The sequence below is a fragment of the Chrysochloris asiatica genome, unplaced genomic scaffold (genome assembly GCF_000296735.1).
Source record: "Chrysochloris asiatica unplaced genomic scaffold, ChrAsi1.0 scaffold00012, whole genome shotgun sequence".
Classification (NCBI taxonomy): domain Eukaryota; kingdom Metazoa; phylum Chordata; class Mammalia; order Afrosoricida; family Chrysochloridae; genus Chrysochloris; species Chrysochloris asiatica.
In genome coordinates this window covers 35,429,441-35,448,671 of record NW_006408530.1, presented here as the reverse complement: position 1 = coordinate 35,448,671, position 19,231 = coordinate 35,429,441, and the positions used below count along the sequence as shown (strand labels likewise).

The 19,231-nt window shown below is 40.2% G+C and overlaps 1 protein-coding gene across 1 annotated transcript in view; it reads right to left on the bottom strand.

The window, feature by feature from the left end:
* NCKAP5 (NCK-associated protein 5) overlaps positions 1–19,231 on the bottom strand; it is an 851,304-nt gene that overhangs the window by 101,083 nt on the left and 730,990 nt on the right. Inside the window, exon 10 of the mRNA XM_006834602.1 lies at positions 5,631–5,729. Within this exon, the coding sequence (XP_006834665.1) occupies positions 5,631–5,729 (99 nt within the window). The remainder of the gene's footprint in view (positions 1–5,630; positions 5,730–19,231) is intronic.

Below are 19,231 nucleotides of genomic sequence, written 5' to 3'. Positions count from 1 at the left end.
AATCTCTCCATTACCGTCTAATTCCAGTCTCCTATCTATATAAAGCGTTGTCTCAGAAAACTCTCTGATGGGAAGCCATCTGTCTTTGTGTCACTTACAGAATGGCAAAGTCTCCTGCTTATGCAATTTATTGACACTTTATGGGTACCTTTAGTACTGAGTACTTATCACTGTTCTCCAAATGCAATCCCAGCTGATAGTGACTAAACACCAACTTGGGTAAGGAAGGTGAAGATCATCAGAGAAGAGCTGTGGCCAAATATCAAACCCCTATATAAGTACTTGATTTGCTCTCTAATCAATACCTATAATGTTTAATTATGCTAGATTTTCAATATTGGGCATCTTCATTGCTATCAATACTTCATCTCTGCTGCATAACAATCTCTTTAAGTGATCTGAAAATGCCAAGAAATTTTACTACTCTATTTCTCCCCTGGAAGCTGGCTGTAAATATCCTTGAAAGGAGAAATGTGTCTTAAAACCCAGCTTTTAGCCATATCTATCTATTGATTTGCGACATTGTTTATTAGCGGATGTATAAGGAGGGTCCATATTTGTATCACAACAGATGTCCAACCAATGGTTCTATACAAGAGAAGCACTTGGCATTTAAGCTTCAGCCACTGCTAAAATCTGGACTATGCCCCAGAACAAACTTTCAGAAATATCACATTATGTTCTGATTCTACCCTTGTGCTTTCCACTTTGTTTGAATTCTTCTCTCGGCTTAAACATACTTTGTTGTTTGAGTAAGCACGGTGGTGCTGGCATTTAGAACTGCCCTATCTCTGCTATGACAGACAGGCTGGACATCCAGAGACAGATTGTGTCTGTGTGCTGAGGGCCTTTCTCCCACTTGGCGTGGTTTTCACTGAGTTACATTCCACCCTCTCCCAAGACACTGAAGCTTATGTGTGATTTCTTCTGTCTTTCCCATCTTGTCCTTCACTGCTGCTGTTAACCATCAAGTTGACAGAGCAAATGGTGGCCAGTTCTGAGCCATCTCACAATTACCAGCATGTTTGAGTCCATTGTTGTGGTTCTCATGCCATTCCATGTCACTGGGGGTCTCCCTCACCCTTACTGCCCTCTGCTTCCCCAATCCTGATGATGTGTTCAAAGCAAGTGAGTCACATAATATTCTGTTGTGAGTCACAAAGATTTCATGGGTTGATTTTCAGAAGCAAATTGCCAAGCATTTCTTCCTTGTCAGTCTCAGTCTGGAATTTCCATTGAAATCTTTCCATCATGGTGACTTTGCTGGCATCTGAAATACAGATGGGATGGTATAGCTTCCAGCATCACAGTACGACACACTGACAGAGGGCAGGCGGATCCCTTTCATTACACCCATTACATTATACCTCTATTTACAATTCCACTCAGTTTCCAGGCCTCTTTGGACCAACAGGAATCCTTGCTCAGTTATTTATATATGTGCCTCAGGTACATATGTCAGATTAAGATGACTGGAAATTAAAACTCAAAAGATGGGTTAGCAGGAGAAAGAACTCGTGCTTCTTGTTTGAACTCGAGCCACAAAGGTGTGATAAGGGATGCTTCAGGGAGGTGGAGAAAGCCTGTCAATATTACAGGCAGGCAAGGGACTCAACAGGAAGATGTCCTCTAAGCTCTTTCCACACCGTAAATGACACAAGAATCACCAGGGGATCTTATTAAAAAACAGATTCTGATTCAGTGACTGTAAGGGGGTATCTGAGCGGTAGTGTTTTGAACAAGCTCGTAAGCTTGTCAGTGTTGTTATTCCGTGACCCCTGCTCTCCTAGAGAAGCAAGCCTCTAGGAGAAGCTCTGAGTGGTCTAGCTCTTCTAAGGGTTACTTGATGGCATGATGTGTCATCTCAGTCTGACTTGGGCTGTGGATGATGGAAGGAATGGTCCAAGGTCATGTCTAGACCAGTATGTTGGGGTGGGAGTGAGAAAGGGAATAAGTGAAGAAAATTCTTCAAAAAGCGGAAGGGCCACTCCTCCCAAGTGGCAGAGTCTATTTTCCAGGCCTTGGACAATCAGATGGCATTAATAAGGACTCTAGATCTCTGACATCATGGAGGCAGAGTGAGCTCTTCTGTCTTGTGGTTTGCATCATCGGCACTTGCTCACCACAGACAATTACCTAGTTCAATGAAGACCTATACTGAGTGGTGTTTGAAGCTCTGAGATCATCTACTAGGCTTACATCCTGGCTTTTCCACTTGTTTGATCTTGGGCAAATTACTTAACCCCTCTGTGCCTCAGTTCTAGGAGTCCTGGTGTGGTGCTGCAGGATAATGCATTGGACTGCAAGGCTGGTCTGAACTGCAAGGTCAGCAGTTCAAGCTTATCAGTTGCTCCTCAGAATCACTGTAAAGGGTCGCTATGAATTGGAACCAACTCGACAGCACTTAATAACAACAACAAGCAACATCCTATAGTCCTGATATAGTGCTGTAAAACAGCTTGGTTTGAACTGCAAAGTGAGCAGTTCAAATTCACAAGTGGTTCCTCAGAAACTTATATAGTGTTGATATGAGTTGGAACTGACTTGATGGCACTTAACAGCAAAAACAGCAAAGCAAAATCATGATAAGTGGACAAAATACTGAAGTTGCCACGGATTTCATTTTACTTGGATCCATAATCAACGCTCATGTTAGCAGCAGTTAGGAAATGAAACGACATATTATGTTTGGGCAAATCTGCTGCAGGTCTCTCTTTAAAGTATTAAAGCAAAGACGTCACTTTGAGAAATAAGGTGTGCCTCTCCAAGTCATGGTATTATCCATCACCTCATATGCACATGAAAGAAGGACAATAATGAAGACAAATTGATGCATCTGAATGCTATGATGGTAAAGAATATTGATTACACAATGGAGTGCCAGAAGAAGGAACACATCTGTCTTGGAAAAAATATAGCCAGAATGCTTGTTAGACGCAAGGATGGTAAAACTTTGGCAAGCTTACTTTGGACAAATTATCAGGAGGAACCAGTACCTGGGGAAGGACATTATGTTTGGTAAAGTAGAGAATCAGCAAAAAAAGAAAGACTCAATGAAATGAAATAGATTGATTTAGTGTCTGCAACCATGGTCTCAAACCTAACAATTTGAGGCTGCCACAGTCCTGGACATGCTTCATTCTGGTGCACACAGGATCACTATGACACATAAACCACTGACAGCACCTAACAAAAACCACGCAAGGTCAGTTTGAACCATAAGGTCGCTGGTTCAAACTCACCAGCACTCCTTGGAAACCCTATACATGGTCACTATGAGTCAGAGCCAATTCAACAGAACTTAACAACAAACAAAACCACATAACCACATAAGATAGTTATGAAGATTGAACAGTTCCTAGCATAGCATAACATCTAGTAACCTTTGTTGTTGTTGCTAAGTGCCATCAAGTCGATTCTGACCCATAGCGACCAAGTATAGGGTTTCCAAGGGGCAGCTGGTGAACTTAAACCACTGACTTTGCAGTTCAAACGACTTTGCAGTCTAATGCGTTAGCTCACAGCACTACACCAGTAATCTTTAGGTGCCACTATAGTCCTGGTGTGATGTTATAGGATAAGCGCTGGACCACAAGGTCAATTTGAACCACAAGTTCAGCAGTTCAAACCCACCAGCCACTCCTTGGAAACCCTATATACAAAGTTGCTATGAGCCAGACTCACCTCCATGGCACTTAACAATAGCATTATTATTACTGGAGTTGTAGTATGGCACTTTAGGATAAGCACTGGACTGGTAACCTCAAAGTCAGAGGTTCAAACCCACCAACAGCTCCTCAGAAACACTATACAGGGGTTGCTATGAGTTGGAACCAGCTCCATGGCACAATTAGTAGTATTATTTAGTTAAAACAGGGATCTTAGTTCTCCAGTGAAACCACAAATGTATAGTGTCCCTGTTGTCATTGTTGTTATGAAGTGCCATTGAGGCGGTTCCAACTCATAGCAACCCTATATAGGGTTTCCAGGAGAGGATGGAGAAGTTGAATTCTCGGCCTTACAATTCAAACTGACCTTGCAGTCCAGTGCATTACCCCACAGTACCACATCCAGACTCCTAGTATCCCTAAGAGCCCTTGTTTTCATTCTGTGATATTCCCTCATTGATACCTTTCACATAGGTGCGAAAAGAAGTGTTGTTCTATTTCTTACTGGAGCACATAGCTTTCTCGGTTAGCATGGTGCGTCTCTGCCATATGGCTGGAGCATGACGTCACCCACTCAGGAAGAACATAAGAGGTTAGGAATTACAGAGGGCCTGTAATTGCCCCAGTACTAATGTGATTAGGGTATTTCATGTACTATCTCATCTAATGTTTGCCACAATTATCTGAAGTAGAAAAGAAGTATTATTGTCCTCAGTTTTTAAATGGGGAACTGAGGTGTGGAGATATTAATAACCTGTTGAAGGTCACCCAGCCAATACAATGTTTTGATGCCAATGCTGTGTCTTAGCCATTATACAATGATGCCAAGTAAGGCCCAGCAATAAGCAAAAGTCCCAAACAAAACACAGAACACCATGCATCCGTCTGAATATAGTTGTCATATAAATGATGAGGACCTACTGAAGTTATTCACTACAGGATGCATATTGACTACAATATCATCTTAATTATGTTGAATTTAAATAGAAAATAACCTTTAATTTTATTAAAATCTCAATGCAAAGTATATTTTTCTCTTTGTATATTAAAAAAAAAATTTCTTAATGCTTGAAGCATACTTGAAGTAAAAAAAACAACAAAAAACCCCTAACATTTCGTACTGTGAGAAACGCAGTACAAGACCCACAATTTCAGTTAAAGAGACTAAAAGAGAGAGTTAGTTAAAAGAGAAAGAAAATGTAGCAAAGGGTCTTGGATAAAAACTGTACACTTAAAAAATCCTGACTGTTAGGGCATATTATAGATCGCATGCCATTTGGGTCCTTATGAATGTTTAAAGCAATAGCATTCCATTGAAATTTAATTCCAAATGAACTTGAGAATGTTTACCTTTGATATAGAATATCCTATCTGCTCTGGAAAAATAATAGAGTGAAATAAAAAACTAGTTATCTTCAAATGTTCATCTGTCATTTTTTTTAAAAGCTTAACATTATTATACATTGACGCTTGTGTTTTTTGTGACCTTTTCTTTTTTATGTCAATGAGAGTGAAGAGCCATGCTAAAGTTTTGCCAAATAAGCATATAGCTAATCCTAGCTGAAGAAAAACACAAAAACAAAAGCAAAATGCAGAGCCCATGAATTTTTAAAAGTTCATACATAATATATCATAAAAGTAGGATAAATAATATGGTATGTGGGCTTTAATAAAAAGCTCCTTGGTCATTTCTCAGAGGTTTTGAGATGTAATCAATACCCAAAAAGGTATCTTGGGGACAAAGCTAAGATTTATGGTATTTTTGCCGAGAGTGACACTTTCTGCTTACTCTATCAGCTGGGGGACCTGATATTGAATTTCAGAGAACATAAGACAGGAAAGTATTTTTATCTACCTGACAATGCTTCAAGGATATGCTTTATGGCTCACTTGTGACACCATACCTGATGGAAGGAAAATAACATCCTAAACAAGTGTTCTGAAGGCAACAGGGAAACCCACTTGAATCTCAACATCACTTGATAACTGCATCACATTCTGGCTTCTCTCCAACTCTGAAATCAAGTGTCCAGATAAAAACTCGAGGATGTGTGAATAAAACTTTTAAGTCAGGGGTAGGAAACATGCAACCCAGGGGCCACATAAGGCCCACAAAATCATTTCATCTGGCTCTCCCATGGCAACCACAGTTTCAGCCATCACATTAAACGTGAGTTAATTAAATGTTTGTTTAAATATAGTAGGCTAATTTTTAAGTTGATAAATTTGTATGGCCCATGAATGATGTTATAAATTTCCAAATGGCCCTTGGCTGAAAAAAGGTCCCCCACCCCTGTTCTAAGTAAACAAAAGCAGAAACATTTAATATTGATGCTTTGTTTGTTTCAACCTCTTGGCTTGGGCAGCTAAATCAAGAGAGTTAATATGTCTAGATGGGGTAACTGTTATTAGGTGCTGTCGAGTTGGTGTAGACCCTAAGTGACCTTGTTTAGGATTTCTGAGACTACATCTTTATGGAAGCATAAATCCTCATTTTTTTCCTACTGAGTAGCTAGTGAGTTTCAGCTGCCAACATTATGGTTAGCAGTCCAGTGCTTATCCTACAGTATCACCAGCACTTCTGATTAGGTAATATATATATATATATATATATATATATAATGTTGATTGATTATGTGCCGTGGAGTTGGTTCTGACTCATACCAACCCTGTATAGGGTTTCTAAGATTGTAAATCTTTACAGGAGCAGAAAGTCTCACCTTCTTCCGCAGAACCACTGGTAGTTTCGAACTGCTGACCTTGAGGTTAGCAGCCTGAGTTTTCTATATACATAAACCAAACCAAACCTTCTGCCATACAATGAATTCCCACTCACAGCAACTCTATAGGACAAGGTACAGCTGTCTCGTAAGGTTTCCAAGTCTGTAATCTTTACCGAAGCAGACTGCTGCTTTCTTCCCATGGAGTAGCTGGTAGGTCTGAACCTTTCAGATAGCAATCAGGTACTTTAATCACTGCATGGCCAGGACTCCAGACCCTAATTTTTAAAGCTTATTCTAATTTATGAGAACTTATTGGCAAATGATTAATTTATTAGCCAGTTGCCATTAAGTTGGTTCAGTCTTTTGGCAACCCCATGCGTGGCAGAGTAGAGATATGTTTCATAAGGTTTTCAATGGCTGATTTTTTAAAAAATTAGATCAACAAGACTTTTTTCAGAGCATCTCTTCATGGATTTGAACCTCCAACTTTCAGTTAGGAGGCAGACCTTCAGCATCCCCCATGGTCAGTGCTAGACTGAACCATGCGATCCATACGGTTTTCACTGGCTGATTTTTGGAAGTAAATCACCAGGCCTTTCTTCCACATGGTCTGGAAGCTCTGCTGACCCTTTTCTTCCATCTTAGTCATTGTAACACAAAAGCCTTTGTTCACAAATGGATAGCGGCTGCTCATGAGGTATATAGCCAGGAACTGATCCCAGGTCTCCTGAATGGAAAGTGAGAACTATACCACTTGCCTCAGTTATCTAGTGCTGACATCAATGAAACACCACAAGGGGATGACTTTAACAACCGGAAACTTGTTCTCACAGTGTAGGAAGCTAGAAGTCGGAATTCAGAGCACTGCTCTGGAGAACAGTCCTTGTCTCCTTTCAGCAGCTGTAGACCCAGCACTCTTTGTGTCTTGGCATCAACTGTCCCTAGATCTAGGAGCTTCATAGTACAGAGACCGCAGATCCAAAGAATACGCTCCACTCCTGGATCTTCTTTCTTGGTGGTAGTGGGTTCTTCTTTCTTGGCTCAGGTCTTTCTCCTTTAATCTCTCATAAAATAAAAGGTGTTTCATGCCCCACCCTTGGGAATCTCCCACACACTGGATTAAACGTGGTGGCTCCAGCCCTTAATCCTCATATGCAGTTATCACATCACATCATAGCATATGGGGCCATCACATAACTGCCAGGCCAGGCAAGTGGACACATATTTGGGGGGATGCAATTCAATCTAGGACACCACTGAACCACTAATGCCTACATATCTTGGTCTGTCTGTCCGTCCATCCATCCATCCATCCATCCATCCATCCATCCACAAGATACACTTCTTCAAAAAGTTCATGAAAAAAAATCCAGTATCTTTTAATTCCATTAACTTTTTAAAGGTTCCTCATATATGTACGTGTGTGGGTCTGTCCATCTATCTACATGCACAGTTGTCCTTAAAAACCAATAATCATGCTTTCATAATCTGTGTTGGAAAATAAGTAGTAGGCCGAAATAAGTAGTATTTGGAAAGTACTATGAGAAATGTGAATAAGCAAATATAATTATTAGCTAGTATGAAAATTAACTTTTATATTCACATTAAAAAACAATCAGCATGTTAACCTTATTATGTTGAGCAGTGATCAAAATCTGAGCAAACAATTATAAAAGTGACCTTACTTCTAAGCAGCATTGATCTTGTGAAATCTTCCCTTGGACACATTTTAACTCAAAGTCATTAATGTCATCTGTTAGGAACAATTAATGTGAATAGAAAATAATTGCATCAGGGACCCGGGGACTAGCGGGATTTTGTGCATTAATATTCACATGCTATTCGATTATATACGCAATTCTTTATTTCAGTTTTGCTTGGGAGGCCTGCTAAACCAGGGACCTTTCGCTATATTAATCTTCACACTAATTACTAAGGCTTTTCTATGGACATTACATTTGATCTGCTTAATTGCAAATACAATAAAACTCATGATTTATAGCTAATGTTTTTGCTGGGCTGATGGCATCTTAAAAACAGTGCTTGTAGCCTGATCTCTCTTGGTTACAACTTTTGTGACTTCTGACACTAGAAAACCGAACCAAGTAAGTAAATAATATGGCTAAGCATGTCTCCCTCACCTCTGACAAGTTTCCTGCTCATTTTCCTCCCTGGAAGGGTTGTGCTGCATACTGATGTTGATCTGGGAAATGCCTAAGATTCTCTACCTGTAATTAATGTGAGGCTTCTTGCTGAGTGCAGGTATTGCCCCAGGGCTCACAATGCCTCTGTCTTTGTCCCAGCAGATCTACCATACATGGTCAGCAGAGAATGTCAGTGCTACTAAAATGAGTACGTTCACTTTGCTCCTTCCGTGACTCCTCTTGGGCTGGATGGCAGTAACGCTGGACAGTGGAATCTCTGGGTGGTGCACATGTTTATCGTGCTGTTAATGGAAAAGTTGACAGTTTGAGTCTACCCAGAAGCACCTCAGCAGCAGAAAGACCTGACAATGTGCTTCTGAAAAATCAGCCACTGACAACCCTCTGGAGCACAATTCTACTCTGACACACATACGGTCTTCATGAGTCAAAATCAACCTGACTGCAACTGGCTGTTTTCAGGCTGAGCAATATGGGCTTGGGTCAGTCATCAAATATTTTTTCTGTACCTGCTGAAAAAGAGGTAGGCCAGAGAAGCAGTGATGCCAGAGATGGAGGCAGAGACGATGACGGGGAGAGATGGAACGGTTGGAGATTCTAGACTCGTGGAGGGAGAGGGAGATGTGTGCCGGTGGCTGGGAGGCAGGCTTGTGGGTTGTACCCCTTGATTGTTTGAGAATGCATGGAGAGAATTGTAATCATTGCAATGAAACAAAATATGATAGGATGAAATGTAAAGCTAATGTTCTCCCATGTAAACTATCACAAAATTCACAATGAAACTTAAAAAACAACAACAATAAAAAAGTGATAGGATGTGTCTTATCCTTCCCCAGGAGAAATAGTGTTTTACCTGCTGTGGGTGGCCCAGGTGTTCTCTACAGTGGAGCTTCAGATCACCATGTGCTTTATTGATTCTCTCAAACTATGTGTTAGTAGAAGAATTTTCACCAGGAAATGAATAAATCTTAGACTATTACCTGCTTATTTGAAAATTCAAATTTCCCCAGCAGCACTAAGACATCAGTAACTATTTGCTATTGATTTGATTCCAACTCATGGTGTCCCCGTGTGTGTCAGAGTAGAACTGTGCTCCAGAGGGATTTTGATGTTTTTTCTCAGAAAGAGATTGTTAGATCTTTCTTTGGAGGAGCTTCTGGGTGGATTAGAACCTTCAACATTTCGGTTAGCTGCTGAGTGCTTGTTAGACATTTGTTCTGCCCAGGTGCAAACAACAGTAGATAATTAAAAACTTTACTGAGTTTCTGGACAATTTTTATTATTATTTCAAGCTCCCTCTAGAATCTGAGTTTCCTGGGAACAAAGATTGAGTTTTTTCATCATTTAATCTTCTGGACCCTCACAGTACTTAGTAGTTGTTGTTGGTAAGTGCTATCGATTGCTTCCAACTCAGAAAGCCTGTATGAGGTTTCTGAGGAGTAGAGCCGACCTTGTGGTTAGCAGTCCGATACTTATCTTATAGTGCCACACCAAGATTTATCAGGTACTCAATTAATGCTCACTGAGATCTACTAAGAATACTCTGTCTTCGTATTTTTTCCCCCACCACATATGTTGTTGTTGTGAAGTGCCATTGAATCAGTCCTGACTCATAGTGATCCTGTATAGGGTTTCCGAGGAGCAAGCTTGTGAGCTTGAACCACTGAGTTTGCAGTTCAAACAACTGTGCAGTTTGGTGCATTAGTTCACAGCGCCATACCAGGATTCCAAAGTATATCAAAGTAGAGAGCCTCATCTTTCATTCTCTGGTTGTTTTGAACTGCTGACCTTGAGATTCGCAGCCTAACTCGTAACCACTACGATACCAGATATAGGGTTTAAACATTGATAGGGTGCCAAAAAATTATAACATTCTGAGACCTATGAATACATTTATCAATATGCAAGCAATCCAAGAAGTTATGGGAAATGACATTGAAAAGAAATGATGATTTTGAGTGGTATATCATGTGATTTGAGAGAAGAGTCCTTTATAGATTAGCTATCTGACTTCTTACTCGATTCATGATTATACTTCACTCTTTCTTCCCATCTGGTATATGATGTCATCCTTTTCTCTTTCTGTATGAACCTGTGCATGACTAAACCTACCCTGATAAATGAGTTATGTTTCAGTAGTTTGTATCCAAACCCATTCAGATGGATCAAGCCAGCATGAGAGAAGCGCCAGGAGACTTGAGTTCCAGCCCTAAGGCAAAGGTTTTACTGAATCTCAGGAAGGGAACTGAACTTCTCTGTCCCAGCTGCCTCACATATTGTAGAGGGACAAACATGGCTACCTAATCTACCTCACAGGTAGACAGAGGTGCTGCCACAGTCAAAAAGAATAATAAATAAGACACCAACCAAGCAACCAGTTACCCTCAGGTTGTTTCTGACTCATGGTGACCCCATGTGTCTCAGAGAACTGTGCTTCATAGAGTTTTCCATGGCTAATTTTTCAGAAGTAGACCATTGGGCATATTTCAGAGACCTCTGGGTGAAGTCGAACTGTCATACTGTTGTTGTTATTGTTGTGTGCCGTTGAATCTGTTCCAACTCATAGTGATCCTGGATAGGGTTTCTGAAAGCAGCTGGTGGGTTTGAACTGCCACCTTGTTGTTAGCACAGTAAACAGTCCAGTGCTCATCCTATAGCACTACACCAGAGCTCCATAATATATAAGATAGTACATTTAAATCCACAAAGTCTTACACTAGTTTATTATCATAATTGAGAACTGATAGTGAATATTTCTTAAATGATAAGGTATAGACAAGTAATTTCCTGTTATAATTTCCATATATGTAATATATGTAAGGGAATGGGGGAAACTAAAAAACTGACTTTTGGGGAGGGGGCATTAAGTCAGTTCTGGACTCCTAGTATGGCGCTGGAGGATGATAAACACTGGACTGATAACTACAAAGTCTAAGGTTCAAACCCACCAGATGCTCCTCAGAAACCCTACACAGGGTCGCTAAGAGATGAAACTGACTCAACAGCACTTAGCAACAACAACAAATCAGTTCTGACTCGTAATGACCCTATGCAAACTCATAGTGACCCTGTGTAAAACAGAATGAAACACCATCCTCACAGCTGTTGCTATGTTTGAGCCCATCACTACAGTTACTGGGTCAGCCCACCTTGTTGGAAGTCTTCCTCTTTGTTTTTTTTTTTTTTTTTTGGCTGAACCTCTAGTTTACCAAGCAAGATATCCTTCTCTGGGATGGGACCTTCCTGATCACATGTCCAAAGTACATGGTGCCATCTTCACTTCCAAGGAGTATTCTTTCTGTACTTCTTCCAAGACAAAGTCCTTCCAGATTTGGTTGTTCTTCTGGCTTCCCATGCTCCTTTCAGTATTGTTCACCAATATCAGGATCCAAATGCATCAGTTCTACTGCAGCTTCCCTATTCATTATCCAACTTTCACATGGATATGAGGTGATTAAAAATGCCAAAGGTTGTCAGGCACACCTTACTCCTTCAAGTGTCATCTTTGCTAGGGGAAGGGTTGTTGTGGTTGTTAAGTGCTGTGGAGTAGGTTTTAACTCATAGTAACCTTGTATAGGGTTTCTGAGAAGCAGCTGGTGGATCTGAATCACCGAATTTACAGTTAGCAGTATTGTGCTTAAGCTGTAGCATCATAGAGATGGAAACACTACCTTAAGAAGTATAGATCTAGATGGAGGTTATGTTGAGAAACATAACTTCACATTTCAATATTTTTGTTTAATAAGGTCTTCTATAATTTTGTTGCAATACTTTTTGACTTACTGTCATACTGACACACATTCACATATTCACACATACCATGTGTGTGCCAGAAAACCAGGTCTACTTTCTGCACTGAAGCCATTCAGCTTGAGGAGGAAGAAGTCTGTTTCTGAGAACAGATAATGGGGTAGGGGAAGGACCAGGGTGGTGGTCATAAAAAGCTAAATCCACAGAACACATGCCTCAAATGAGTGTCCTGTACCAACCCACCTTCAGAGATGTGGCAATGCCAGGGCAGCCAGTGTACACACCACCCACTGGGTCGGTAACATTTGGTGGATTAACTTGCCATCATCTATCAGCTGGTTCCAGTTTCTCTGCAAGTTTTGTTTTGTAATTCAAGGCAGAGAAACGTGCCTCTCAACAGACTTTGCTGAGGACTGACTGCCCTTATCTGGTGGGATGAAGGTGGAATGGCCCCTCCCAAGGGGTGGTGACTGATTCTACAGTTCTCCAGGGACTGATGGTGCAGAGACTGGAGACTGAGAGTGTGGGGCCTTTGCGATCTGAGCTGGAGGGCCTGAGTTTCCATGCCATTTCACCCCCTCCTACCATGATGCAGTTCTTTAGGTGCTTAGTGAAGTGTTAGTTACATTTAGAAGAATTCTGCCTCAAGGATTTTGCTCAGTTCCAAGATGATGTCTTACTTTAAGGCAGTGATTGTTGTATGCAATCCTCATTGAGTGGTACAAGGCAAGGTAAAAAACCAGGTCTTTATTTAAGACATTTTGGTCACATTGAAAACTATGCTGGGGAAAAAAACCCAAAAACCCACAAACAACCCAGTAAAATAGGGTAACGAGCAGCTTTTATATTCACTCATGCACTTCCAAAGTTTGAAAAGGAATGCGATTTTTTTTTTTCTTTCAGGATTTCGGAAGTTATTAACTTAGCTTTAGAACAAAAGAGGAAAGCACAAAAAAGATTGTTCTATTATCGTTCCTTTCTCTTCATTTAGATCTGGTGAGAGAATTAATCGAATACCATAATCATACATAAAATCCCTCCCGCAACTATTAAAAACTAAATATCTGTACAAAAGAGAAGTTATCGGAGTAAATATGGCATCTAGCTGATTAATGACTCCATCAACATGAGTAATTCAAGTTTGGCAACAGAAGGTAGATATGAATTAATGTTTTTAATCTGATCTGCTTCAATCCCCTTGATTTACTTAACCTTGGTGGATAGTCAGCATTAATATCCTGAATTATACTGGAGTCCTGTTTTATATTCTCCAGAGTTGCTTTTCTTCACCCGTGTGGAAATGGTTTCTGAATCAGAAGGGGATGGTTTCTGTACCTACAATTCTTGAATTCCTATTTTATTTACAAAGTGAGAAGATCTATTACTGCCACACTATCTAGAGCATTCTTTACCTACCATAGTCCCCTAAAGTCTATGCACAATGCTCGCTAGTCATTAGGAGGTATTGCTCTAATTTTGAAAATTCCACGTTCGGAAATTTAGAGAAGGAATGGTGGTAGCTCATGGAATCTTCCCTAGATACTCATCCTTGTCTTTCACTGACCAAGAAATTGAGTACCAACACCTGCCTGTGGTCACTCACCACCTCAGTGAATACTCCTTACCTGCTTCTACCCATCCCTGTGTTGAACTCTGCTGTTATTGGTGGGCTGCTCATTTGGACTTGGCTTGATTGAGGGATCACCTTCAATCCTAGGTTGATTGTCTGGATGAAGACCTAACTACTTCTTTAGTTTCAGCTTGGTTTTCAAATGTCCTTGTCTCTTCTTTGGACACAGATCTTTCCTCACAGCTTCTAGAGAACTTCTAGAGCCCCTTCTTGTTCCCTCAACTGAACTCTGAGCTGTGAGCTGGATTCCTTTTTTTCCACCATGAAGAAACAACTCTGGCGTGGGTTAAACCTCCAACCCTGAGGATCTTTTGATATTGCTGTCTTCCTGTGGGTTCTGGCATCCATTCTGCATACGCCCTGACGCAGGGGTGGAAACCATTTGCTGCAGATTTGGTATGTGCTTAAGAGCCTTGAATTAAATAAGCCTCTGAAATAGATATAACCAGAGCACAGGCTTTGTTCCTGCTGTTGGGTAATAAGGCAATTTCCATAAGTATGCTGAAAGGAAATTCAAGGAAATGTCTTGAAATAGCTTGGAGACTGATTAAGGGAATTTTTCTACGAAAATTTTACTCACTAAATGTTCTTCCAAAAATCCCAAAGTTTTACCTTATTCGCTTATTAATACCAAAAACAAAACTGTTGCCATTGGGTCAATTCTGATTCATATGACCCTATAGGACACTGTAGAACTGACCCATGGTTTGAACCACTGACTTTTTAGTTAGCAGACAAGTACTTAACTTGTGTGCCATAAGGTTTCCTTAGTCACGTCTTTGACTTCCATTTTTGGCCACAATGTGATTTTCCCATCAGCCCTTCCAAACCCGTCAGGAGGTATTACAGAGCCCCCTTCAGCTCCTGTTTCACAGGCTTCATTTGATTCTATTAAGAATTTATGACAACACTGACTATTACCTAACGTCTTCTTACATAACTGAGTATTATATGGTCATTTCTTAGATTCACAAACATTTGAGCTTGGGACAGAATATTTTTGGACAAAAATGGATGTTAATTAATTATGCCATTATTTCCATTTTGGGACTCAAAGACAAAACATAATATCTACCATTTGGCTTTCCTGCTGACACGACACAAAGAACTGCCTTCTGTACGCTCTCCCGGAGGCCCATTAAAAATATGCCCAGCAAGATTTGATCTCACTGCAGAGCTTGGCATTTTTATAGCCATCTACAACAGGCTCTGCTGTAATTATTATTTTCCTGACACATTTAGACTAACCTTGCATATCCATTACTAGGTGTGTTCTATACTGCTCTGGATGACAAACAACATGGTTCCACATCTTCTTTTCTACCTCTCTGGGATCCCAGCTCATAAAATGCCATTTGAAAAAATGATTCCAATGCTATATTCAAAACCATCTTCAAGAGTCTTTGCTACCCTGACAACCTGCCTTGTGGAGCTTATTCTGGGCCTCTGCAGAACAGACCAATCACTGGAGGAGCTCTAAAACCCACACCTAGGTGCAAACGAATTCTTAGCTGTAGAGATTCTTAGCTGTAGAGTTGATTCTGATTCAAGGTAACCGCATATGTTAGAGAGCAGAGCTCCTCCCTAACATTTTCTCAAGTGTAATTTTTAGTGGAAGCAGATAACCATGATGTTGCTGGGTGGGTTTGAACAACCAGTCTTTTTTAGTTAGTAGCTGAGAGCTGTTCTATCTTCTGTAATTCCTTTAGCAGTGACCTGAGGACCCTTGGGGTGAGGTCACAGGAAGATGGATGAGGATGAAAAGAGTTCATCTTGCCCTTAGGAGCTTCTACTTTAATTAGTCCAACAAGAAGCATTTATGAAGCATCTACTATGTATAGTTCCCTAACTAGAGACTAGGAGAAGCTTCAAAGAAATGCACTAATGGAGCATACTGTATCAGTGAGGAGCCCAACCATACAGATAATGAAAAAAAAAGAAACAAAGACAAGAATTTTTTAAGACAGGGCATGCCAAAAAGATCATGGTAGAGTATGGATGATAAGGGATGATGTCAACAGAATGACAAAAAGATCATGGTAGAGTATGGATGATATGGGATGATGTCAACAGAATGACAAAAAGATCATGGTAGAGTATGGATGATATGGGATGTGTCAACAGAATGAAATACGTAGGAAATAGTAATCGGCTCCAACTTAGCTCATGTATGCCAGAGTGGAACAGTACTCCATAGTGTTTTCATTGGCTGAGTTTTTGGAAGCAGATCCTTTAGCCATTCCTCCATAGTGCCTCTGGGTGGACTCAAAACTCCTACCTTTCAGTCAGCAACTGAGTGTGTTAGTCACTGTACCACCCAGGGACTCCACAGAAGAGAAAACTTCGTGCAATAGTCTTTCTAGCAATAGGGGTTTAACTGTCACGACCAAAATCCCAAGTCTCTGGTCATATGTGTTTACCCCAAATAAAAGATAAGCCAAATATATTTCATGCATAACAACAAAACTACAAAAGGTTGGAAAATAGTGTGGGATTAGGGCTTCTCCTATAGGTCAGTCAATCCAGTGCACAGGTAATGATCCTGTTTCTTAAGAGTGCTTCTCACTTGGTTTCCAATCCTAAAACTCTGAAGTTTCTCTTTTGTCTTCTATGATTCTGAATTTCAAGGGGAAGCAATTCAGTACAGAACCAGCCTATTCTGGGATCTAAAAGATACAGAAGTGCCTTGAAATTTTCCATTTTTATCTCTAATTACTTTAACAGGTATTTTAATAAGTGCTTCCCAATTGCCCCCGCTGTTTTGTACAATTATCTACAAAGCATTTTACATTTTTAATCAAAAGGTATTTTTGAAAGATCTTCCAAGTTTTTGCTTTTTGCACGTATGACAGTGTGGAGGAGCCAATTACTTCCCTCTCTAATTTCATGTAACTAGAGGAATTAGGGGAAGGAAAAGAAAACAACCAAAATCCTCAAACCGTGACTTGTTCTTTTTATGAGACCTACTGGAAACAGCATGGATGGATACCACTGAGCCCAGTGGACCACTTAGGAGGAAGAAACGAATTAACTCTGTGGGGAAGGAGACACTCTGTTCTGTCCCTTCTTTTAATCCCACTTTCTGAATCTTCAAGCCACTGTGAGCACAGAACTGCTATCTTGGTGATTAAGGAGCCCTGCTGGCAGAGTGCTTAAACACTTGGCTACTAACCAAAAGGTCAGCGGTTCGAACCCACCAGCTGCTCTGTAGAGAAAGATGAGACCATCAGCTTCCGTAGAGATTTACAGCCTCAGATTTTCGGCCCACTCTGACCTATAGGATCGCTATGAGTTGGAAGTGACTGTCAGGGGGACGGGGTTATCTTGATTCTTACAGATGAAGGATTAGGTAACTGAAGCTAAGGAACACGCCCAAAGTCACAGGGCTAACACTTTAGTAAGTGGAGGAGTCCTGGTTGTTTAATGCTATGGAGTAGGTATAGGGTTTCCGAGGAGCAGCTGGTGGGTTTGAACCTGTAACTTTGTGGTTACCAGTCCAGTGTCTGTCCTATAGTGCCATACCATGAAAAGCCATTATTCACTCTCAAATCTACTTTCCTTCTAAATCTAAACTCTATTACATTCTACTGATTTTCCAATAGAGGGTCTTTTGCAAAGTGAGTCTTATGGATGCTTATTATTTCGTGTAAGTTTTAAGTCCACGGTTTAGGTTGTTCCTATCAGGTGGAGTGTGCTACCTTGGGAATCTGTCTGCCTAGGTCCTTCTTTAGACTCAGATAATTGAGAAAGAAATAACGGTAGTAGTAACAGTAACAATAATAGTGGGAGCCGTGATTGAGTTCATTTTAGCATTGGGTATGTGATTCACGTATATTCGCCCTTTATATCCTCATCACAATCCACATGGGAGGCTGTCACCATATCCATTCTACACATGAAGAAATTGAGGTAGAGAGCTAGGATACAGAAATAGTATGTGAACGCCAGGCATTCGGTCTAGAGAGTTCACACTCTTAACTCTGTAATTAAATCCACATAACAACAACATGCTGCAAAATTGTTACTGAATCAGCAATATAAATTAATTAGACAGACAGCACAATCAACTTCATGGATCTTTTAAAGAAAACAAACGCCTTGGAGTAGTGAGAATTTTCATTCTTGTGGAATCCAGATTTCTGGGCTTCATGGAGATGGGGTGACCGACCTAAGACATTGCTTTGAGATGATCTTTTGAACACTTAGCCTTAAGGAGAGTATTTTCCTAACATCACATTTCCGTCAAACAACAGCCTAGTAAAACACCTTAGTGAAGACTGGTTTGTCTTAGACACGGAGACCTTGTGAGGCATTCTCTGTGTGTATAGTCAATTTTAAGAAACTTCATAGTCAGACTAAAAGCTGTGTTTTTAGGGTAAATTATTATTCTATTAATGTACTGCTCTGGCCATGGCAATATTCAAACAATGGGGCGTAAGAATTTTTATAACTGCTCTCCTTGGGAACATTCTATACTCCCTCGTTGAAATGTTCCCAGATTTTCAAAATGTATATTAAATAAAGTTGAGTCAATTTCTATTATTGCCTTTAATATAATTCTTATTTTAACAGTAAAATATAATATCTTCCCTAACTAGTTCAAATAAAATTAATTAACTTATTACAAAGTATAATTTTCTAATTCTTATTTCTTTTATTTGAGTCCTTGTACAGAGTCCTGGTGTGGCGCTGTGGGTTAATGCGCCAGACTGTAAAGCCATTTGAACTGCAAGGTTGGTGGTTCAAGCTTACCTGCCGCTTCTCAGAAACCCTATACAGGGACACTATGGGTTGGAACTGACTCGACGGTACTTAACAACAACAATAATGATGCTTTAGGATAAACAGTGGACTGCTAACCACAAAGTTGGTTGTTCAGACCTATCAGCTTCTCCTTAGAAACTGTTTATAGGATCGTTATGAGTAAGAACTGACTCAATAGCACTTAACAACGTTTCTTTATTATTACTGTTTCTTATACTATTATTGGTATTGTTCATACTGTTGTTTCCTTCTTTGATCCCTACATTCTGTTGATATATACAAATTTGAGTTTAACTGAACTATATAGAATACATTGCTCATTGTGTGCCAGGTGTTGGGGTAAGTGCTCACATTTTTTTTTTTTTCTTGTTTAAGTCTTACTGAAGAAAATGAAAACAAGGCCATGAGAGCCAAAATATGACCTTGAATTTATCCCACCTGAATTTAGAGATCATCTGAAGAACAGATTTGATGGATTAAACACTAGAGACTGAAGATCAGAAGAGTTGTGGGATGACATCAAGAACATCATAC